The sequence below is a fragment of the Mesoplodon mirus genome (genome assembly GCF_964341445.2).
Source record: "Mesoplodon mirus genome assembly, chromosome: 12".
Taxonomy (NCBI): Eukaryota; Metazoa; Chordata; class Mammalia; order Artiodactyla; family Ziphiidae; genus Mesoplodon; species Mesoplodon mirus.
In genome coordinates this window covers 42,541,613-42,565,327 of record NC_138988.1, presented here as the reverse complement: position 1 = coordinate 42,565,327, position 23,715 = coordinate 42,541,613, and the positions used below count along the sequence as shown (strand labels likewise).

General features: G+C 47.5%; 1 protein-coding gene across 1 annotated transcript in view; it reads right to left on the bottom strand.

Moving 5' to 3' along the window:
• Positions 1–3,834: 3,834 nt before the first annotated feature.
• Positions 3,835–23,715, bottom strand: part of CDCP1 (CUB domain containing protein 1) — a 58,124-nt gene continuing 38,243 nt past the window's right edge. Inside the window, exons 5-9 of the mRNA XM_082638675.1 lie at positions 15,803–16,024; positions 14,391–14,771; positions 12,273–12,638; positions 10,151–10,238; positions 3,835–7,522 (exon numbers count right to left, since the gene is read on the bottom strand). Of these exons, the coding sequence (XP_082494801.1) occupies positions 7,093–7,522; positions 10,151–10,238; positions 12,273–12,638; positions 14,391–14,771; positions 15,803–16,024 (1,487 nt within the window). The 3' untranslated portion in view covers positions 3,835–7,092. The remainder of the gene's footprint in view (positions 7,523–10,150; positions 10,239–12,272; positions 12,639–14,390; positions 14,772–15,802; positions 16,025–23,715) is intronic.

Sequence of the window (23,715 nt, the reverse complement as noted above, 5' to 3'; positions counted from 1 at the left end):
ATGTTTCCTGTTTCTTAAGGTGGGATTGTATTGCTATAAACTTCCCTCTTAGAACTGCTTTTGCTGCATCCCATAGGTTTTGGGTCGTCGTGTCTCCATTGTCATTTGTTTCTAGGTATTTTTTAATTTCCTCTTTGATTTCTTCAGTGATCACTTCGTTATTAAGTAGTGTATTGTTTAGCCTCCATGTGTTTGTATTTTTTACAGCTCTTTTCCTGTAATTGATATCTAGTCTCATAGCATTGTGGTCGGAAAAGATACTTGATACAATTTCAATTTTCTTAAATTTACCAAGGCTTGATTTGTGACCCAAGATATGATCTATCCTGGAGAATGTTCCATGAGCACTTGAGAAAAATGTGTATTCTGTTGTTTTTGGATGGAATGTCCTATAAATATCAATTAAGTCCATCTTGTTTAATGTATCATTTAAAGCTTGTGTTTCCTTATTTATTTTCATTTTGGATGATCTGTCCATTGGTGAAAGTGGGGTGTTAAAGTCCCCTACTATGATTGTGTTACTGTCAATTTCTCCTTTTATGGCTGTTAGTATTTGCCTTATGTATTGAGGTGCTCCTATGTTTGGTGCATAAATATTTACAATTGTTATATCTTCTTCTTGGATCGATCCCTTGATCATTATGTAGTGTCCTTCTTTGTCTCTTCTAGTAGTCCTTATTTTAAAGTCTATTTTGTCTGATATGAGAATTGCTACTCCAGCTTTCTTTTGGTTTCCATTTGCATGGAATATCTTTTTCCATCCCCTTACTTTCAGTCTGTATGTGTCTCTAGGTCTGAAGTGGGTCTCTTGTAGACAGCATATAGATGGGTCTTGTTTTTGTATCCATTCAGCCACTCTGTGTTTTTTGGTGGGAGCATTTAGTCCATTTACATTTAAGGTAATTATCGATATGTATGTTCCTATTCCCATTTTCTTAATTGTTTTGGGTTCATTATTGTAGGTATATTCCTTCTGTTGTGTTTCTTGCCTAGAGAAGTTCCTTTAGCATTTGTTGTAAAGCTGGTTTGGTGGTGGTGAACTCTCTCAGCTTTTGCTTGTCTGTAAACGTTTTAATTTCTCCATCAAATCTGAATGAGATCCTTGCTGGGTAGAGTAATCTTGGTTGCAGGTTTTTCTCCTTCATCACTTTAAGTATGTCCTGCCACTCCCTTCTGGCTTGTAGAGTTTCTGCTGAGAGATCAGCTGTTATCCTGATGGGGATTCCCTTGTGTGTTATTTGTTGTTTTTGCCTTGCTGCTTTTAATATGATTTCTTTGTGTTTAATTTTTGACAGTTTGATTAATATGTGTCTTGGCGTATTTCTCCTTGGATTTATTCTGTATGGGACTCTCTGTGCCTCCTGGACTTGATTAACTATTTCCTTTCCCATATTAGGGAAGTTTTCAACTATAATCTCTTCAAATATTTTCTCAGTCCCTTTCTTTTTCTCTTCTTCTTCTGGAACCCCTATAATTCGAATGTTGGTGCGTTTAATGTTGTCCCAGAGGTCTCTGAGACTGTCCTCTGTTCTTTTCATTCTTTTTTCTTTATTTTGCTCTGCAGCAGTTATTTCCACTATTTTATCTTCCACCTCACTTATCCGTTCCTCTGCCTCAGTTATTCTGCTATTGATCCCATCTAGAGTATTTTTTATTTCATTTATTGTGTTTTTAATCGATGCTTGATTCATCTTTAGTTCTTCTAGGTCCTTGTTAACTGTTTCTTGCATTTTGTCTATTCTATTTCCAAGATTTTGGATCTGGGAAATAGAATCTTGGATCATCTTTACCATCATTATTCTGAATTCTTTTTCAGGTAGAGTGCCTATTACCTCTTCATTTGTTAGGTCTGGTGGGTTTTTATCTTGCTCCTTCTCCTGCTGTGTGTTTTTCTGTCTTCTCATTTTGCTTATGTTACTGTGTTTGGGGTCTCCTTTTTGCAGGCTGCAGGTTCGTAGTTCCTGTTGTTTTTGGTGTCTGTCCCCAGTGGCTAAGGTTGGTTTAGTGGGTTGTGTAGGCTTCCTGGTGGAGGGGACTAGTGCCTGTGTTCTGGTGGATGAGGCTGGATCTTGTCTTTCTGGTGGGCAGGTCCACGTCTGGTGGTGTGTTTTGGGGTGTCTGTGGACTTTTTATGATTTTAGGCCACCTCTCTGCTAATGGGTGGCGTTGTGTTCCTGTCTTGCTAGTTGTTTGGCTCAGGGTGTCCAGCACTGTAGCCTGCTGGTCGTTGAGTGAAGCTGGGTGCTGGTGTTGAGATGGAGATCTCTGGAAGATTTTCGCCGTTTGATATTATGTGGAGCTGGGAGGTCTCTTGTGGACCAGTGTCCTGAAGTTGGCTCTCCCACCTCAGAGGCACAGCACTGACTCCGGGCTCCTCAATTTGGGATGATGTGTTGTCTATTCATGTATTCCACAGATGCAGGATACATCAAGTTGATTGTGGAGCTTTAATCCGCTGCTTCTGAGGCTGCTGGGAGAGGTTTCCCTTTCTCTTCTTTGTTCTCACAGCTCCTGGGTCTCAGCTTTGGATTTGGCCCCGCCTCTGCATGTAGGTAGCCGGAGGGCGTCTGCTCTTCGCTCAGATAGGACAGGGTTAAAGGAGCAGCCTCTTCGGGGACTCTGGCTCACTCAGGCCGGGAGGGAGGGAGGGGCACGGAGTGCGGGGCGAGCCTGCAGCGGCAGAGGTCGGCGTGACGTTGCACCAGCCCGAGGCGCGCCGTGCGTTCTCCCAGGGAAGCCGCCCCTGGATCCCGGGACCCCGGCAGTGGCGGGCTGCACAGGCTCCCGGAAGGGCGGTGTGGGCAGTGACCTGCGCTCGCACACAGGCTTCTTGGTGGCGGCAGCAGCAGCCCCAGCGTCCCACGCCCGTCACTGGGCTCCGCGCTTTCAGTCGCGACTCGCGCCCGTCTGTGGAGCCCCTTTAAGCAGCGCTCTTAATCCCCTCTCCTCGCGCACCAGGAAACCAAGAGGGAAGAAAAAGTCTCTTGCCTCTTCGGCAGCTCCAGAGTTTTCACGGACACCCTCCCGGCTAGCTGTGGCACATTAGCCCCCTTCAGGCTGAGTTCTCGCCGCCAGCCCCAGTCCTCTCCCTGCGCTCTGACCGAAGCCCGAGCCTCAGCTTCCAGCGCTGCGCGCCCCGGCGGGCGAGCAGACAAGCCTCTCGGGCTGGTGAGTGCCGCTCGGCACCGATCCTCTGTGTGCGGGTCTCTCTGCTTTGCCCTACCCAGGTATGTGGGGAGTTTCTTGCCTTTTGGGAGGTCTGGGGTCTTCTGCCAGCGTTCAGTAGGTGTTCTGTAGGAGCTGTTCCACGTATAGCTGTATTTCTGGTGTATCCGTGGGGAGGAAGGTGATCTCCGCGTCTTACTCTTCCGCCATCTTACCCGGAAGTCTCCTATGTGATTGTTCTTAAGTCACTAAGGTCTGCTGTGGTTTGTTACACAGCAGCACCCGGTCTCCTCCGTGTACTTGGGTCTCCCCTCCAAGTGCATGGCGGGTGGTGGGGTCCCGCTTGGAGCTTCCCTCTCCCACTGCCTTCCCTTTGCTCTGTTCTGGTGGCTGGTGACCTGCACTGGGTGTAGAGCAGTGGCAAGGGTGGCCTCTGTGGGGGTTAGGTATTGGGAGGGTCACACAGAGGGGGCTCAGTTTGCCTCAACAAGAACAGAACAAACTCTCGCCTCTCAGTCACTCATCGGCAGCCCAGAGTCCAGCTTGCTGGACCATAAACACATAGAGAAGATGGAATCTGCTGAGCCCATGTTGAACCTGGGAAATGAGGGCCTCAGCTGAACCAGGGGACAAGTCGCCAAAGCATTTAAACAACTTGATGCCTTTTTTTCTGTATATCTGTTTATTTTAAAAAGTGTAGGAAATGAATAAAATGCTGCCTCAAAAGTATATACAACAAATAAATTATTTCGAGTTAAGCATTGCAGATCCACACAAATCAGTCCTAACCTTGACCCAGGTTATGTTCCATGGACTTATGCTTTTCTCCCTTGACTCTTCCTTGAGACATACCCCTCCCGTGCAAAATGACTGCAGCATTAACCAGTCCTGTCTGAGTCAGGCTTTGTCACAGGTACAGAGGATGGGCGTGAGGGCAGCCCCACATCAGCAGACCCAGCGTGGAGGATACTGTGCTGGCACAAGCTAGGCTTCAACAAATGTGTTTGGTTTTCAGTGACCCTGAAATATTTTACAGAAGTGGGGCCTGGGCTTTAAAGAAAAGAGCCAGGGGTATGTCGGGCTGGCCCCTTCAAGGAGGCATGTCTTTGGAAAACATTAAATCCACCTGAGGTCTCAGGAAGACAGCAACTTGGCCTGGAGTTTTGAGCTCTCGGTTAAAAGAAAATGGCCACGTGGTGCCCCTGTGAGTAAAGGTGACGTGTGATGACAGCCATGCTTTGAGGGTGGGATTCAGAGCACTGACTGAGTGACTGTCAGAAGCGGCCAGGAGGTCAGAGAAGGCAGAGAATGGGGGGCCAGGGCCCCAACGATGATTTTAAATATTGATACAATTTCAGCAGAGGGAAGGAAGGCACAGCCCTCCTCTGGCCCTTCCTGGAGGGTGTTCGCCAGCATCTCAGGTCAAGAGGCTGAGGGTCCCTGGGCAGAGCCAGCCTTTCAGAAGTAAAGGTGTCACTGACAGCACCGAAGGCATAATTTAAAAACCCCCAACATACTCTTCCTCCTGGAAAGAGTTAAAAAAAACCCTGGAACACACACCATTTAGGAGATTGCAAAACTCCTTTTCATGGAGGCAAAGTAGCAGGTGGACAAGTCTGGGCAGTGTATTTCCAAGGTGAAGTCACTGAACACGACGACCTGCATCTACTTTTCTTTTTTTTTTTTGATGTTAATTCCTTTTATTATTATTTTTAAATTTATTTATTTTTGGCTGCATTGGGTCTTTGTTGCTGCGTGCAGGCTTTCTCTAGTTACAGCAAGCGGGGGTTACTCTTTGTTATGGTGCGCGGGTGTCTCATTGCAGTGGCTTCTCTTGTTGTGGAGCACGGGCTCTAGGGCGTGTAGGCTTCAGTAGTTGTGGCATGTGGGTTCAGTAGTTGTGGCTCGCGGGCTCTAGAGTGCAGGCTCAGTAGTTGTGGCGCTCGGGCTTAGTTGCTCTGTGGCATGTGGGATCCTCCTGGACCAGGGCTTGAACCCAGGTCCCCTGCATTGGCAGGCAGATTCTTTAACCACTGCGCCACCAGGGAAGCCCTGCATCTACTTTTTAAAGGAGATTTTGCCACAGAAGTATCGACCTGGGACTGTACTGACAAGTCATAACACAATCCTTCTCCTCCCGGATGAGAACAGGGGCCACAAAGGCAAATGCCCACAGGAGCTGGGCTGGTAATTAGTATAAATGAAGGATGTGGGCTGTGTGTAAAAGAAACTTTCCTGAAGCACCCATCAGCCTCAAGAATTGTCTTCTTATTTCATATGAGATATGAGTCTTGAACTTTCCATTTCATTATGAGAGAAGCAACTCTGCAGGGTGTTGACCAATAGCAGCAGACCCTCAGCCTCAGTGTGTGAGGTGACAGGGTTGGTGGGCCCTGCGGTGAACTGGTGAACCAGATGCCCCATCTAAAGATGAGCTGCGTTTCAACTCCAGCTGGTTGTTGCTCGGTGAGAATGTGAGCCCCAGCATGGCCAGACCTTCCGATCCGGATTTTTATGTAAACATTTTATAATTTTAAATGTTGGTGACTAACTCTTTAAAAAGATGCGCAGGCTAAACAAAACACACCTGTAGGCTGGATCATTCTGCAGTCTCTCCTGCAGGGGCAGGAAAGGTGTGGTAGGCAGAATAATGGTCCATGTCCTAATCCCCAGCATCTATGTATATGTTACCTTACAGGGCAGAAGGGACTTTTCAGTGTAATTAAAGATCTTGAGATGGGGAGATAATTCTGGATTATCCGGCCGGGCTTTATAAGTGAAAGGTCCTTGTCAGTAAAAGAGGGAAGCAGGAGTGTCACATTGCCACCATCAGAGGCAAAGAATGTGAGCAGCCTCTACAAACTAGAAAAGGCAAGGAGACGGATTCTCCCCTAGAGCCTCCAGAAGGAGCACAGCTCTGCTGACACATGGATTTTCGCTCAGTGAAACCCATTTTGCGCTTCTGACCTCCAGAACCCTAAGATAGGAAATTTGCATTCTTTTAAGCCACCATGCTTGCAGTAATTTGTTGCAGTAGCATTAGGAAACTAATACAGGTGGCCATCCTTTGGTGTATCCTTCAATGTTTTTAGAGGATGAAAATACTCTCTAAATTTCTATTTAGATGCTAAAGTATTGCTGCAGCTGGGAGAGTCACACATGGCAATTCCAGGAAATTTCTCTTACTCCTAGGTCAAAGGACAATGGGACTCAAGATGGATTTCTGTGGTAGGATAACCACACGCAGAGTGAGAGAACCAGCAAGTCTCTTAGCAAAGCAGATGTGCGTCAGTACCCTCAAGCACACACACCCTTTTCTGGCTGGACAGACTGCAAATTATTCCCACCTCCCAGGGAACAAGCACATGTTTATCTAGTGGTCAGCAGAAGTCAAAACCCAGCCATCTAACCAGTTAGCGTGAGCTGTCACTACGCCAGGTGAAAAGAGCTGCATGGCTATACATTTGACTTCTTAAATACACAGGACCACCAAATAAATAATAATAATAATAAAGCACACTGACATTTCTACCCAGGGGGCCCCAGTGAGAGCAGAGGTCTCCGTGGGCTCCTAGGGGTTGGCACTGTCAACTTGAAGAAGTCTAAATCCAAATCCAAATCCAAATCTAGGGCTCATTGCATCCCTGTCCTGCGTGATTCAGCCTCTCACCTCTCATTATGGACTGGTTACAACCCAACCTGAGTTTAGAAGGACATTCACTGTGATGATAGTATCCAGATCACAATTCATCATTTTCAATGTCTCAGCACTGGAATGAGTCCACTTGGAAATCAGAAGTTGGTGGCATCCAGAAAAACCTCCTGCTATCCTTCCACAGAATTCCTCTTCTTCAGGATTTCTGGGTGGGAACCCTAAAGGGCATCTCAGTGCCCTGATTTATGTGAAGTCTTTGGGGTGGGTCCAAGTTATTCCCCAGGCTCCATGGTCTCGTAGGTTTCTAGCAAGGGAGGGTCTGTGTTCCTATTGCTTATATTCCTGTCTTTGGGGTGGGAGGTGTACGGTTTGCTCTCAGACTCAGAAAGGAAGCCAGAGGATGGCTCATCTTTGGTCAACTTTGCAGTTGGAGCCCTGGAGCATATGGGGGGTGGGGAGGGAGGGCAGTTCTCTGTGGGGCCCTGGAAGGGCGGGTAGGTGTCCACCTCTGGCTGGAGGAAGGACCCTTTGGAATCCTGCAGCAGATGCCCATACACCATGGTGTCATCGATGACGGCATACACGTGGGAGTCATTGTCCTTCTGTCTTTTCTGAAACTTTCTTGGCTGCATCGGCATCTGGGTATTGACGTTACCATTGTAGATACCTACAGCTGGGCCCTTGTTGATCTTCTTTTTCCTACTGAGGAAGGGAACAAGACAGAAGTCAGAGGCTCACCAACTGTACATCCCTACTGGAATGAAGATCATTCAGGGTTCTGACCGGGTCTCCCCCAAGTCCCTCAAATAGCTTAGCGTTTGAAACTGAAACTGCTGTCCTCAGTGAACATTTAGAAAGGGACCAGCTTCTGTCTCCAATTTTTAAGGTGGAAACAGGAGCAGAGAGTGGTTTAGAGAGGGCACTGTTAACACCCTCTGTGCCTGAGTTTGCTTTGATACCTGCATGGTATCCAAAGGTAGAGACATCTGACAACCTCTCTTTCCTAGCAGAGACAGGTGGTGTCCCAAACCAACCACATCAAGCACGGGTGTGCCGAGGCCAACCTTCTACGACTCTCTGAGTTCTTTCCTGTAGCTAATGCTTCATCTCACTTTTGCATGAGTACAAACTACAACCATCTAGCTTCTAAATGATAGCATACGACACTCAGGATGGAAGGTTGTATCTTAGTTTTTAGCTGGGGTTGGGGACAGTAGGACTCAGCATCAGTAGAGGGATCCAGTCCCTTCAGCAGTAACCTCCAAAAGAGGAAAGAGCTACAAAGAAGACAAAAGTCAGGCTGGGGTGCCCGGGTTCCTCCCTAACACCATTAATGCTTGGTTTGTAATGTTCTTTGGTATTGGACATGGATGGGCATTTGCACTCCCTGCCTCGGAAAACAAAGCCTCGCCCTCCATCTCCACCAGTGAAAAGCAGGGGATGCTGACTTTTTAGCCGACCAGAGATTCAAATGGAGGACAGTAGCTCAATTAGCATAATGGACCACATAATGCATGGCTGGCGGTTCACTAATTGTGAACCTGTACTTTCCTGAGATAAAAATAAATCTAGTGCATGTAGCTTGTAACACTGGGTTCCCTGGCCAGGATGACAGGCTGCAAGGCCTCCAGCCTGAAGCCTTGCAGCAATGCTCCGCCCACGTGCTCCTACAGAGCCTTGCTTGTCCCCACCAAGCTCTTCTCACACTGTCCTGACGCCGCCTCCTTATTTGCCTGCTTCTTTAGTCCCTCTGCCCCCATAGACGGCAGGAGAAAAGACTGTGTCTTGTGTATCCCCAGCACCTCTCTTGGTTCCTAGGGCCCAGGAGACCCTCAGGAAATACATGCTTAATGACCAAGTTCAACGGCACTGTCTGCCCTCCTTCTCACAGCAGGAACCCGTCCTCCCTCCCAACCCAACTTGGGGACAGACAAGCCTTATGCCAACCTGCCAGCCAGTGGCCTCCCCCACAGCAAGGCAGGGGCTGGTAATTCCCAGGCCGGGACTGGGGCACTTTAGGGATGGAGGCAAGTGCTGGCCCCTCCCCTCGTCCAATTCCCTCCTGATGAGCAAGCTGGAGCCCAGTGTTAATGCCATGCTTTCCCATCTGAGTGGAATATACTGTGCACTCCAGACAGGAAAGTTTCCTGAGAGGAATGATACAATGATGTTTCTTTAAAAGAAGTCCTTTTCCCTCATGCGAGATGTGTGCAATCCCATTTCACAGAGAAGACGCCTCCCCCTGAACCTGCCAACCCATCCTCATCAGCAGATACATTTCTGATCAGCAATTTCAATTGTTTGCTCATGGCCCCAGTTAATAAAAAAAATTTCTTTTTAGTTTTTTGCTAAGGGAAAGATTCCCCCCGCCCCCATGGCTTTAATTAGAAATACGAGCAGAACTGATGAAATCTGGCAGCAGCATGTACTCTGTCTAAAAAGGTCAACACTTTCCTCTCATAAAACAGAAGTTGTTATCCTGAGGGGGTGGAAGGTGAGACTGAGTCAGTTAACTGGGTCTTCCTTCCTCTTGCCCACAGGGCTGGCTTTTTGGTGCTTGTCTGGAGGCCAATAAACGAGCATAAAACAGACAGTTTGTTTAAGAAACTGGAGGAGAACAAGCTGGGCAGTATGAGTGTGTTTTCCTCAAGGTGACAGGGGGAGCGGGTTCACAGGCCTGGTCTGGCAGGGTCTACGTGAGCGTTTTCCTGCCAAGATCACCCCTGTGAGGACCACAGTCTAATGAGCAGACAGTAAATGATTCACAGGGAACTTACGCTGAGGCAGCTGTGTAAAACTGCAGGCTAAAATGTCACCGCATGTGTATTTTTTTTTCCTACTAGGTAGGGGATTTTTTCCCCCTCCAAGCATAATTCACATCCAGCAATATTATTTATTTTCCACTTCTCTCTCTCTCTTTTTTTTTGGGGGGGGGCCACGCCAGGCAGCTTGCAGGATCTTCGTTCCCCAAACAGGGATCCAACCTGCACCCTCGGCAGTGAAAGGTTGGAGTCCTAATTGCTGGACTGCCAGGGAATTCACCCCCTGCAATATTTATTTTTTTGGCCGCACTGCATAGCACGTGGGACCTTAGTTCCCTGACCAGGGATTGAACCGGCGCCCCCTGCACTGGAAGCAGGGAGTCTTAACCACTGGACCGCCAGGGAAGTACCCGTCCCCCTACCCCGCCCCGGCAATATTATTTAACATTGATCTTTGCGGGGGAAAATGGAAAGCAAGGGAAAAAGTCAATAATTAATGACAGCTCTGGTCTGTGTGATGTAAGGAGGTGTCAGCTCAGGTGAAGACAGTTTGAGAAATTCCACCTACTTCTTTTTCACAAAGCAAACGATGAGTCCGAGGGCAAACAGCAGTAAGGTGCCACCTCCCACCACCGCGAGGATGATGACAGTCAGGTCTGTGAGCAGAGACACAAGGGAGGGAGATGGGGAGACACTTGATGTCAGTCTGGTGATGAACTCCAGTAGACAGTCTTCAAAGATGGCTACCATCCATTCCTTCCCTCCCCGTACGCACATGCTGCTCCTCACTTTAAGGGGAATCTGTTTCCTTTCCTCTTGAATATGGGCTGTGCTGGTGTGGACCTAACCTTTTAGAAACATGGCAGCTTCCTGCGCTTCCTGAGGAAAAGCCAGCCACCATGTAAGAAGCCTGACTATGCTGAGACCATGCTGTGAGGAAGCCCAAGTAGCCATGTGGAGACTCCATGAGGAAGACAAACCAAGGCTCCCAGCCTTGAAAGTGAGCAAAGATGAACCATCCCAGCCCCCCTCTAGCTATTCAAGGCATCTGGCTGAGGCCCCCGATATCTTAGAGCAGAGATGAGCCACCTGCTGTGCCCCATCCAAATTCCTGACTCATGGAATTGTGAGCAAAAAAAAATGGTTATTGTCTAAGCCACTAAATCTTGGAATAGTTTGTTATGCAGTGAAAGATAACTAAAACAAACTGGGGGACCTACCAGATCTACTCCAAAGGGTACTCCTGGCCTATGCCAGCTGTGCTGCCCTGATCGCCACAGCCCATGTTGGAGGAGAGAAGAGCAGGGGGTGTAGAAGAAAGCAGGGAGTCAAAAGTCAGAGGTGAAGGAGTTAAGGAGAGGGTTGTTTCATGTGTGCTGTCCTTCTACAGTTGTACAAAGGAAAAAGAAAATAAATCAGACAGAGAGCCCTGCACCAAACCAGGATTTAGAATTTCTGGCTTGTTCAATAAGAAAACAAAAGGTGAGACTGTGAGAAAATAGGACTAGAAATAAATGACAGAAAATGAATGTCAGAGAGGAAGAAAACTCAGGAGCTAATCTGAGAGTGTGGGTGAGCTTTTCACTTGTGGCTTCTGGTCCCCGTCGATTCTCTTGTTGCTAACCACCTGTGTGGCCTTGGGTGGACACACAGTCTATCTGCCCACCCAAAAGGGAAGGAGCTGGGGAAAAAAACCTCCATGGTTCCAACACTCTGTGGTGCTCTGTGACTACCTTGGAATCAAGGGCTAACATGGCCCCACCACAGATTGCCTGAAACTCTTCAGTGGATACTACCACTTTGGGCATAAAGGCAAAATCCTCACCATGGCTCTGAGGCCCAAAACTGAGGGCATTCAAGGATTCTAATGTTTCACTGGACTAAATAAAAAATGCCAGCATCGTGTATCTGTGTCACACTTTCCAGGTCCTCACAGTTTAATCACCAACACTGAATCCCCAGTGATAATTTTATGGGGTAGTTACAATCATCTATTCTCTGCAGAGGAAGATAAGAGGAGTAAAGAGACTTCCCCTATGTCAGAAAGAGGTTAACAGTAGATTGACTACCAAAATGCCCTAATTCTTCCCCTGCCCTGACCCATATCCTTTATTTACTGTGTGATCCTGCAGCTCCTCCCATCAAGAGATGGAGTCTACCTGTCCACCCCTTGAATCTGGGCTGACCAAACCAATGCTGTCAAAGAGACAGGGCATGAGTTCCTAACTTAAGCGTCAGGAGACCTTGCATGCTTAACCCAGCCTCCCTTGGATCTCTCTGCCTCTGCCATGAGAACAGGCCCCAGTCTGGAGGATAAGAGACCATGCTGAGGAGAGCCAAGGAATCCCAGTTATCACGGCTGATCTTGGCTGGGCCCCAGACATGTGAGAGTGCCCGGTCAAGACTGACAAAGTCCTCTAACCAACCTGCAGCCGCCCACAGGTGCTTGAGTGAATGAACCCTGACAAGCCCAGCTCAGAACTGCCCAGCCAACATGTGAGCAATAACAAATGGCTGTTTGTAAGCCACTGAGTTCTGGGGTGGTTTGTTATACAGTATTATTGACACAATAGCTGACTGATACATGGACAGCCAGGACTCAAATCCATGCTTTCTGACTTGCCTTCCAGTCTTGCTCCTGATCCCTCAGCTACCAACTGCTATCCACCACCACCCCCGAAAGACCTTACCTATGGTCCTTGGGGTAAGCGAGACCCAGAAAAGCAGGTCCAGCTGCTTCCTGCTCATGGGGCTGCAGTTGGAGATGTTGACCCAGAAGCTGTGATGGTGGAAGCTTGGCTTGGGCAGCACCTCCTCCTCCAGGCTGAAGACCTCCTCGGCGTGGGGCTGCTGCTCCTGGATGATCATGAACGCACGCCCTGTCTGGCAGACCACGCCCGTCCGCTCTTTGAGGAAGCTCAGGCAGGCCACCTGGTCTTGGGGCACGCTGATGTTCCAGGACACGGAGGTGAGGGATGGTAGGCCCCTGTCCCAGTTAGGGGTCCTCAGGTAGACCTTGTTTTTCGTGTCCAGGGTCACTGTGAAAACACCTTCCTCTGCAGGAAAAGGAAGAGAATCCACTCAGATGTTGTTTTACTCAATCAAGATGGAGAGAATAGGAGGGTGGAGGAGATGATGCTACACTGTCCAGACTACAGAGCTTCCTGCCATGATGGAGAGGCTCTGGATCTGCAATGGCTAAGAGAGTAGCCACAGCCGCATGTGTCTGTTGAAGACTTGGAATGTGCTTGGTGTGACTGAAGAACTGAATTTTTAATTTTGTTTACTATTAATTTAAATTTAAATTGCCACATGTGGCCAGTGGCTACCATATTGGTCAGCAAAGGAATAGAGTCTATTGGTCAGCAAAGGAATAGAGTCTCAGATTAGGTTCTCGGGCCTTTTGAAAAAACCAACCAAACGGGCGTCCCTGGTGGCGCAGTGGTTGGGAGTCTGCCTGCTAGTGCAGGGGACACGGGTTCGAGCCCTGGTCTGGGAGGATCCCACATGCCGCGGAGCAACTAGGCCCGTGAGCCACAACTACTGAGCCTGCGCGTCTGGAGCCTGTGCTCCTGTAACAGGAGAGGCCGCAATAGTGAGAGGCCTGTGCATCACGATGAAGAGTGGCCCCCACTTGCCACAACTAGAGAAAGCCCTCGCACAGAAAGGAAGACCCAACACAGCAAAAATAAATAAATTAATTAATAAACTCCTATCAACAACATCTTCCTTAAAAAAAAAAAAAAAAAAAACCAACCAAACAACCAACCAAACAAACAAACACAAAACAGGCCAGTTTGCCAAACTGGTGGTTGTCTCAGCTTCCTTTCAGAAATGCCCTCAATGGAGCTAACATCTATCTAATGCCCTGCTCCATGGTGGGACTGGTGTAAACTGATTTCTATTTTGGAGATTTAGAAAACTTCAGATTCTGGGAAGAATTCTAGAGTTGCAAAGTTGAAAGGGTCTCTGACATGTCAGTTAATCCACTCCTTATCTTCAGGTGAGATAAAACCCCAACACTCCACACTGAGGATGGTGTGTCTTATTTTCAAAGACTCCCCAGAAGGAGCTTCTCTGGTAACCTTGGAGATACCAGGCAACCTGAACTGACCTTAATCTTACGGCCAGATTCATTTCCCTCCCACTCATGCCTCTGAGAACAAAATTACAGAGTAAACCTTGAATTAAGGTCTTGGTCAATTTAAAAATGAACTTAGCAACTTGTAGTGGTGACTGTGAATTTTAAAATCAACAACGTAGAGTTCACCATTGTGACCGATTTAAACCTCACTTGCTGCCTGAGAAGATCATACACTAGGCTCCCAGGAGGGGTCTGCTCCCCCATGCAGGAGAACGCTCTAGAGATTCATCTCTCTCCCAGTATTCCTTCCTCTGTGACCTCCAAACTGAGTTCTGAATTGTCAAAGCAGAATTATAAAGATATCTGCATAAGGATTTGTATGTTACCACTTCAAGAATCCAGGACTTGGAATATTTGGTTAGTTCTCATTTATGCCCTGCCTGCTTCCAAAAAAGCCTCGAACCTGATTATTTGTTCTGTTCCCTACCAACCATCACCTCCCACTGTCAGAGAGTCTTATTTCTAACTCCTGGAATTTTCCACACTAGGTTAATGGTAAAGTCAGGATTAGGACTCATCATCTTGTATGAGGAACAGCCCACTCAGCTATCCCTTCTCTTCAAATTGACAATTAAGATGATCAGAAAACCAAAATAAGATAAGTGTCCCAATAAGAAAGGCTAAGAGGGCATCGAGATGGGGAGAGAGTGAAAGACCACCTTACCTTTGAAGTGGGGGATAAAGGACACGGTCAGGCTCTGCCTGGAGGCCTCTTGCTGGAAGTTGGGGGCAAAGGTGCGGAGGGTCACCGAGACGTTCTGCTTCACCTGAATCTGCTCGATGGAGCCTCCAGAGCAGAAGGAGCCGAAGTTAAGGTCCTGGCCGGGAACGGCACTGGCCACGAGGTAGCTGAAGCTGGTGTTGCAAACCCTCTCGTGAGTGTGCTGCTGCAGCTTCTGGGCAGGCACCAGTGCCAGGCTGATGCTGTCTTTGGGCACCAGCAGCTTCCAGGAGAAGTCGTGCAGCTGCACAGGCAGCTGGAGGATGTACCACGGCACCTGGAGCGAGTGGGACTTCCTGTGGCAGTACCGGTGGTCCAGGCAGCCTACAAAAGAGGGGCTCGTGGTACCCAGGCTGGGAGGAAACTGGAAGTGCATCCTCTCCAGCTCTCAAGTCAGCCCGAGGATTTCTCGCTTTTCCCTTTGGTCTCTCCTCTCCTGCTAAGTCCTGCGCTCCTGCCTCCTTGACGCCCCTTTCCTAGCTTCCCTCCTGCTCTTGCATTCTTACTCTCCACTAAACTGGCAGAACAACTTCTGGGGAGTATTCAGGGTTGAAATTTTCTCTTCTTGTTTGCTCAAGTTCTCAACTAAGACAACCTGTGTCTTAGATGCTAAGTGCCACGTGGGCAGGGTACAGGTTTTTCCCTTCACCCAGCCCTGCTGCCCAGTCCTGTGGGGAAGCAGTTCGCCTAGTGGTTAGAGCTGGGAGCAGAGTTGGGGAGATCTCAGCCGGCGTTTCAGCTCTGCCGCTTCCTAACGGGGTGGCCTCGGGCTGGCTGCTTTGCCTCTCGCAGCTTCAGCTACTGCCTCAGTGGAGACCCTAAGAGCATCCACGTCAGAGACGATGGTGGCCCAGCAAGGAGGTGACTATTGGTTTTGCTGCTCTCCACTGATTAAACATTTCTATGTGACTAGCACATGTCAGGCACGGCTAGTAGCTAAAGGGATAAAAAATGGAAGAAGCCAAAGTTTTTGAGCTCAAGACTTGGTCTCATACAACAGAAGACAAGTGAGCAGTGAGCGTGGAAGCAGGGGGCATGTGCATGGGGGAGGTTGGGGAAGGCTATGAGGATTTCACAGGAGGGAGACTGGAGGCTGGACAGAGGAGACGTGAGCATGGACACGGGGGATGCCACTTGCTTCTGAAAGATGCATGTTCCCACGGAGGCTGCTGGTCTCAAAGGGGGTGTGTCTCCACCTTACTCTGTGCTTCTTGGTTGCCCTTGCCCACCCTCACTGCTGGGGGCATTTCTGATCATACTATTTACAAACCACCCAGTGGACCCCACTAAGACAGGGCAGGGAGGGGAGAACTCCCACAGCCCGGGAGGAGCACACTGAAGGGGTGGGGGCGTACTTATGGTTTTCTCGGCGTTGATCCACAGGCGTGTCAGATCATCACAAAGGAAGGAGACCTTGTGTTTGGAGCCAGCTGTCAGGGTGAGGTTGGTGCTGCAGATCCGAGAGTCCAGACACATGAAGCAGCCGGGGACAAATTTGCGGCTCAGTTTTCTGGGCCGTTGCTCAATGGTCAGCGACATGGCTCGCTCGTTACTCAAGTCAACCACGTAGGTTTTATCTGGAACCACAAATAGAAAACAGGCATGAAGAATGGATCAGGATGAGCCCCGTGAGACGGCAGAAATGAGCACAAAGTCTCTCATGGCTGGGGAACATTGGGAAATTTTTTTATTATTAAGAAAACATTACGATAGCTTGAAACAAAATTTAAAAAGAAAGTCAGTGGACTGCATTTTGACCATCCTTATGTAACTGCTTTCATTTCTTCAAACTCATTTTAGTCCTTGTACGTATGCATGCATATTTTCGCCTATTTAACAGTATGGTGTATATAAAATTTTATACTCAGATTTTACTTTATTATTTTATACAGATACACTTATTTTACCATATAGCTTTCATATTCACTAAGCTTTTAAAATATTCATTAATCTTAGTCATCTGAGATTTAGCATCACCTACTTAAATATTCTCCCTCTATGAAGAGTAATTAACAATAGCTGGTATTAGTGCCGGGATACAAGATTCATAGACAGGATGGAACCATAGATATTATAATTTAATCTCTAATAAATGCTACATTTCAAATAAGTGACAAAAAGATGAAGTACTCCATAGGCTGGGCCAGGAGAATGGTCTCTCCCATTAGTAAAAGAAAAAAATTACACTAGTACTTCAAAGCAGTCACCAAAATAAAAACAAAGAGAATATCTTTATAAATGTGGAATAAACACAAATTATAAAAGCAAAAAATAAATAAATAAAGATTAAAATATCTTTCTGACTTAGGTACCATAAATAATGTTTAAAGGACAAGGGACACACTGGGAGAAAATATTTTCTACATAGAATGATGGAGAAGTTCACAGTAAAGGAAATATAAACGTCCAAATAGCCAAAATATGAAGTGTTGTTAATATCATTTGTAATACTACTTATAATTAGAGAAAAGCAAATTAAAAGAAAATGTATAGTATAAAAATAAAAACCCAGGGCTTCCCTGGTGGCACAGTGGTTGAGAGTCTGCCTGCCGATGCAGGCTACACGGGTTCGTGCTCCGGTCCGGGAGGATCCCCTGTGCCACGGAGCGGCTGGGCCCGTGAGCCATGACCGCTGAGCCTGCGCGTCCGGAGCCTGTGCTCCACAACGGGAGAGGCCACAACAGTGAGAGGCCCGCATACCGCAAAACAAAAATAAAAACCCTACACCCCTATAACCCAGCAGTGTGACATGGGTATATATGCCCTCATGTGTACATCAGTGCTGTGACAGTGACTGGAGTAATACTGGAATAGTTAAACAGACCATGAAACTTTCACCAGTGGAATATTATGCAGCAGTTAAAAAGAATGAGGGAGATCTAAATATATTGATATAAGAACCTCCAAGATATAGTATTAGGTAAAACAGCAAGTTGTAGAACCAAATTTAGACTATGACACCATTTGATTGTAAAGTCTCTGTGTAAAATGAAATAGCTATTTCTACATGTACATACTTATGTACGTATGTACCTAATATTTAAATGAAGAGAAAAAAGATTTGGAGAGAAATATAACAAACCCATAATTGTGGTTACCCTAGGAGGGGGGCCTGAAGTAGGGACAATACAGATGGTCAGGGGGGATTTTAGCTTTGTCTGTGATGTTTGAATTTTTAGTTAGAAAATATGTATGTATTTCTTATGTAATTTGGAAAAACTGCCCAATTATTGTTTTTTTAGGTCACTTCTATCATTGCGCCACTAGAAGTAAAAGATTCTAATAAGCACGTGTGCATGTTTAGTTTTTATCTATTTCCTCAGGATAAAATCCTAGAACTGATTGTTAGGTGAGAGAATAGGAATATTTTTTTCAACTATTTAGAATGGATTACCAGACTATATAAGAGTCATTTCACTTTATAATGTCATCCCCAGAAGGCTCTACACTATGAACCCCTGGAAATCACTTTTTACTGAGTTGCTTTTTAATTTCATTCATTCTGCTTTTACAGAAGCCATCAAGTTAGGAAGATGCCTATGCAAGGTGGTGCTGCCTTTGCAAGTCACAGGTGTTGCTGACGTGTCTATCAGGTCTCTTAGCCTCTCTGCCTGCAGCTCCAGTGAATAAATAAGTCCAGTGCCAGTTGGGAAAGCTCTGTTTCCCAAGAGAGTCTGCTAGGCTTCCTCCTTCCTGGTAACAGGAACCATATACTTAATAGAATTGTTCCTTTTGAACTGGCTGCCAGGGAGCTCAGTGTCAAATTAGGAGCAAAATTAGGGAAATGTCTTATGGTTGTCATATTTGCTGACTCCTTTCTTTAGTTCTTATTGCTTATGTCTATGTAAATTTTACTGTAAGTTCTAATAGTGCTTTAATCAGAGAGATGACATACCCAGAGCTAGAGTATATATGCTAATGTTGTTAACTTAAATATGATTTGATTTAGAAAATGGTTAGCTTTTCAATCTCCTAGCCCCACATTCAGCTCATATCTTACTGTCCTTTAAAATTTATCTTCATTGTTACCTCTGGGAAACCCTCCCTAACCCTACCCTGGCTGTGTTAGAAGCCCTTTTGCTTCTGAAACCCCACTCACCCTTATCGAGGTCCAATCACAGGTTGCAGGAGGCTCCCTACCCCCTCCCTCTTTCCTAATTTGTACGGTATCAAAGTAGTGCACGCACAGAATTTAAAGCAGGGTTTCTCTGGCTTGGCATTATTGACACTTGGGGCAGGGTAATTCTTCGTTGTGCGGCTGTCCTGTGCACTGTAAGATGTTTAGCAGCATCCCTGGCCTCCAGCCACTAGATGCCAGTAGCACCCCCATGGCCCTCCATTATAACAACCAGAAATGTCTTCAGACATTGTCACATATCCCTTGGGGGGCAAAATTGCTCCTGGCTGAGAACCACTGGTTTAACGAATCAAATAGTTTTCTAAGGTTTGTTATGAAAACAAAACTCCCTCCCCACTGTGACCACTCCCCAGAATAACAACTTTCAACTCTTTTAGCAGGTTCTCTTTACAATTACATCCACAGCACCCAACAACATGCTTCTATGGCTGCGTCTAGATATTTCTGTTTCAGGGTTTTTTTAAATTAATTAATTAATTTTTGGCTGCGTTGTGTCATCATTGCTGCGCATGGGCTTTCTCTAGTTGCGGTGAGCGGGGGCTACTCTTTGTTGCGGTGCGCGGGCTTCCCATTGTAGTGGCTTCTCTTGTTGCGGAGCTCGGGCTCTAGGCATGCCGGCTCAGTAGTTGTGGCTCGTGGGCTCTAGAGTGCAGGCTCAGTGGTTGTGGCGCACGGGCTCAGTTGCTCCGCAGCACGTGGGATCTTCACGCATCAGGGCTCGAACCCGTGTCTCCTGCATTGGCTCGATTTCTTAACCACTGCGCCACCAGGGAAGCCCTGTTTCAGGTATTATTTGTTGGTTTCCCACAAAAGAAGATGAGGATTTCCTCTCCTTCACCCACACACACATCCCCCTTCCCACACCCCACACCTCGTATACAACATACACACACCCACAGTACACATGCCCAGCAAACATCCAAACCACACACTTGATGTTCGCCCATCTTCCCAATCTTTACCATCAATTTTTTTTTTTTTTTTTTTTTGCGGTATGCGGGCCTCTCACTGTTGTGGCCTCTCCCGTTGCGGAGCACAGGCTCTGGACGCGCAGGCTCAGCAGCCATGGCTCACAGGCCCAGCCGCTCTGTGGCATGTGGGATCTTCCCAGACCAGTGCACGAACCCGTGTCCCTTGCATCAGCAGGCGGACTCTCAACCACTGCGCCACCAGGGAAGCCCTACCATCATATTTTTATGTTAGATCATTATTCTGTGTTGGCATTATCATGACTATGTAAACAATAGTAACACAGTGTTTACACAGTCATGTTATTTCCGTGCTACCGTTTCTCTTTCTTGCACAAGATTTTATTTCCCTAGAATTAGTTATTGCCATTTAAATCATTTCCTTAGTTTCTATGTACTTATCAGTAATTTGACACCCAAACTCTCCCCCACTTGTATAAATCTCCTTTCAATACCTATGAGAACATTAGGTATATCATCAAGTTATCTTTCTGGAAAGTCTCTCCAGAGCCTTCTCAACTGCTCTCATCTAAAGGGGCCCAGGTATGGTCTTGGGTCCCCTTGTACCATCATCCTAAGATTCCCTTTGTCTCTCTCTTGAAAGAAAAAAAATTTTGGCCACACCTCGAGGCTTGCAGGATCTTACTTCCCTGACCAGGGACTGAACCCAGGCCAAGGGAGTGAAAGCACCAAATCCTAACCACTAGGCCACCAGGGAACTCCTGAGATTTCTTACTTATCCATGGGGATAAGTCAGAGGCCACAATATGTGTCAACTCTTCCAGGACAAATTAAAGACTCACAGAGGGGCTTCCCTGGTGGCGCAGTGGTTAAGAATCCACCTGCCAATGCAGGGGACATGGGTTTGATCCCTGGTCCGGGAAGATCCCACATGCCGCGGAGCAACTAAGCCCACGAGCCACAACTACTGAGCTCATGCACCACAACTACTGAAGCCCGCACACCCTAGGGCCCATGCTCCACAACAAGAAAAGCCACTGCAGTGAGAAGCCCGTGCACTGCAATGAAGAGTAGCCCCCACTTGCCGCAACTAGAGAAAGCCTGCATGCAGCAACGAAGACCCAAAAATAAGTAAATAAAGATTCACAGAGCAGGAGTTACCCAAGAAAAAACAAAAACAATGCCAACATTTTGTTAAGGGCTCCAGGTGGCTTCTGGGGGGTTATAAAAGCCGAAAAAGAAGCAGTGCAACTGTTTCCACAACCAGCATTTACCCAGATCAGTTACTGGAAGTATCTGGTATAACATTCTGGAAACACATCCATCTACCTTATTTGAATCATGTTAACTCAGAAACCTACAGGGCTTGAAGATACACTCAGTCTGCTGGTATTTTCAGAGCAAGTAAACGTATCTTCCAGAAGCTAGAAGAGAATGCAAAAGGTAGCAGGCTAGCAGTCTGCTCCCACTAAAGGGAATAACATAGACAGGTAGACTACTATTAACTCATATGATTGTTATCAGCAGGGCCATTTGAACCTTTTAGAAATAATATCAGAAAATGAGAGACAGGCTGTGTGGGACAACAGAGAAGTTCTCTCTCTATGGTGACTATTAGATGAAACTCCAAGAGGACCAAAATTATTTTTTATATCTCCAGGTAATGGAGTGGTAATAATGCCAGGTATGGCATGGTAGTATTGTACCATCAAAAAAGATGAGAGGGGCTTCCCTGGTGGCGCAGTGGTTGAGAGTCTGCCTGCCGATGCAGGGGACATGGGTTCGTGCCCTGGTCCGGGAAGATCCCACATGCCGCAGAGCGGCTGGGCCCGTGAGCCATGGCTGCTGAGCCTGCGCGTCCGGAGCCTGTGCTCCGCAACGGGAGAGGCCACAACAGTGAGAGGCCCGTGTACCGCAAAAAAAAAAAAAAAAGATGAGAGTGCATTATGGAGCACTGAAAAACAAGATGTGTTGGGTGGAGACAAATGTAAATCAGGCTCTCTGACATTGCTGAACTGCACGTTTTGGGCAACGTAAGCCATCCATGCTCACACATCTGGTCACAGCTGGCCAGATCAGCCAGGGCAGCTTGTACATTACTCATCTTAAGACACAGGACACTTGTGTTCAAGCCATGGAAATATATTCTCTGCAGGAGTCCTCTGGGTCTAGTTTTAGCTAAGTTGATATTGTCAGCAAAGTAGAGAGAGAGTAGAGAGTAGGGTGGGAGGAGAGACAATCAGGTACAAGGTAACATCTGCCTGCTGCCCACATTCAGAATTTGGGTTTTTTCAGCCTGGGCCCACTGTAGTCAGGTCCTACTGTGGATGATGAGGGGTCAGGGTGCCTCTGACAGCTGCTTCCACCCTTGCTGAGGCTCTGACTTTGCATGGTTGCTGTGACAGCCACCCTCTTTGGCTTGAGAAATCCTCCCAGCTCTGCCTCCACTCTGTTTTTGATGCTCTTGTCCTTGTCTGCTTCCCCCAGCAGCTAGGCTCCTGGTGCCCCCACTGTGTCCCATCTACCTTGCCCCTTCTGAGGGGTTGTGCCTTTGGATAGTGCATCTGGCTCTCAAGCCACTCTGGACAAGAGGCTGCCTCCTGAGATTAGTGTGACAGTGTTTATGGAGGGCCTGGAATGTGCTGGAAACTGCTGAGTGTAGGAAAATAGAGGAATAAGACAAGATGCCTGATTGGGAGTTTAGTGGGACACAGACATTCAGATGGATAAACGAGACATGGTAGTGATGGGGAGACAACAGAATGAACCACTGAATGGGGGGCGCCATGGGAAATTGTTTGGAGGAATCCCCTTTTCCCTGCCACGTGCACCACAGGGATTGAACATGGGGTGACGAGGAGGGGTGGCAGGTCGGTTTGGGACACGTCTTTAGAGGGTGTTGAGGAAACAGTCCCTTTCTCCAGTCACAATCTCGAGGCCTCCCAGCATGCCCCACCCTGGAAGTGTCAAGAGTGGCACCTTCTTTAGTCTAAGCCTACCCTTAGACACCACTGGCTGGGGATAGTGCTTGCTGACCTAGCAAAACTGAAGGGTGTGGAGCCTCACTGTCCAGGGATCATTGACATAGAAGATGGGCAGTCTCCCTAGGTAGGCAATGGGAGGCTCTGCTATGACCAAGGGGACCTGCACACACATGTACAATGACTCACTTCCAGCACTAAAGAAAGGAATGAAAGAAGAGCCCCTGTCAACCCAAGTTCAGAGACAGTGGCAATGTCAGAACGCCTTCTTCATGCTTCGCTTTTCTCTAAAGACTCCCCCGGCTGAGACTCTGAACTTGTCCTTGCTGGGTACAAATCCCCTTCTCAATGCACACCTCTTCTCATGAAGCCTCCGTTCCCACTCAGTCACCATCCTCCTCCCCCAAACCAAAGCCACTCTGGGCTCACCCTGTTGCCTTTCCAGGTGCAAAAGAAATCCATGAAGGTAAAAAGACCCTTTCAAGGGGGTTTGAGAAAACCCGAGAGTAAGACTCCAACAATATTAGTCTCTTGCCACAGTCTGAATAAGAAAATGAATCAAAATCAGCCAGAGCAGGACCAAGAGACCCAAGAGAAATCCACCACTCCAAGTAATGACTGGTAGAGACAGTAACTGCAGAGCAAAGCCAGAGACTCCAGAACTATCCTCTGGTCTCCAATGGCCCAGCTAGCCAACCACAGAGACTGAATCTTTAACAGGGAGGGTTAAAACAAAATTGACAGTTTGTGAAAGGCTCCTTCATCCAGGGGATGAGTGTGTGTCTCTGCAAGTTCTCTGCTGATGGGGGAGGAAAGAAAGGAAGAGGCAGGTGTGTGACAAGGAATGGAGGTGGGGTCCTTCGAGGTGGAGGACCAGACTGGGTCCTTCAATGTCCAAAGTCAGCCAGACATTGGGAATAAGGACTGGGTGAGCAGTGAGCACCTGAGACAAATTCCCCCTTAACACTTTGTCTCCTGTGCAAGGCGGAAAAAGGGCTCAGCACTACTGCTTGGGCTGGGGAGAGGGGGCCCGGAGGAGAGGCATGATGTGTATGGGGTGGCAGGGCACCCACCAAAAAGGCACACAGGGGCTTCCCTGGTGGCGCAGTGGTTGATAGTCCACCTGCCGATGCAAGGGACATGGGTTCGTGCCCCGGGCCGGGAGGATCCCACACGCCGCAGAGCAGCTGGGCCCGTGAGCCATGGCCGCTGAGCCTGCG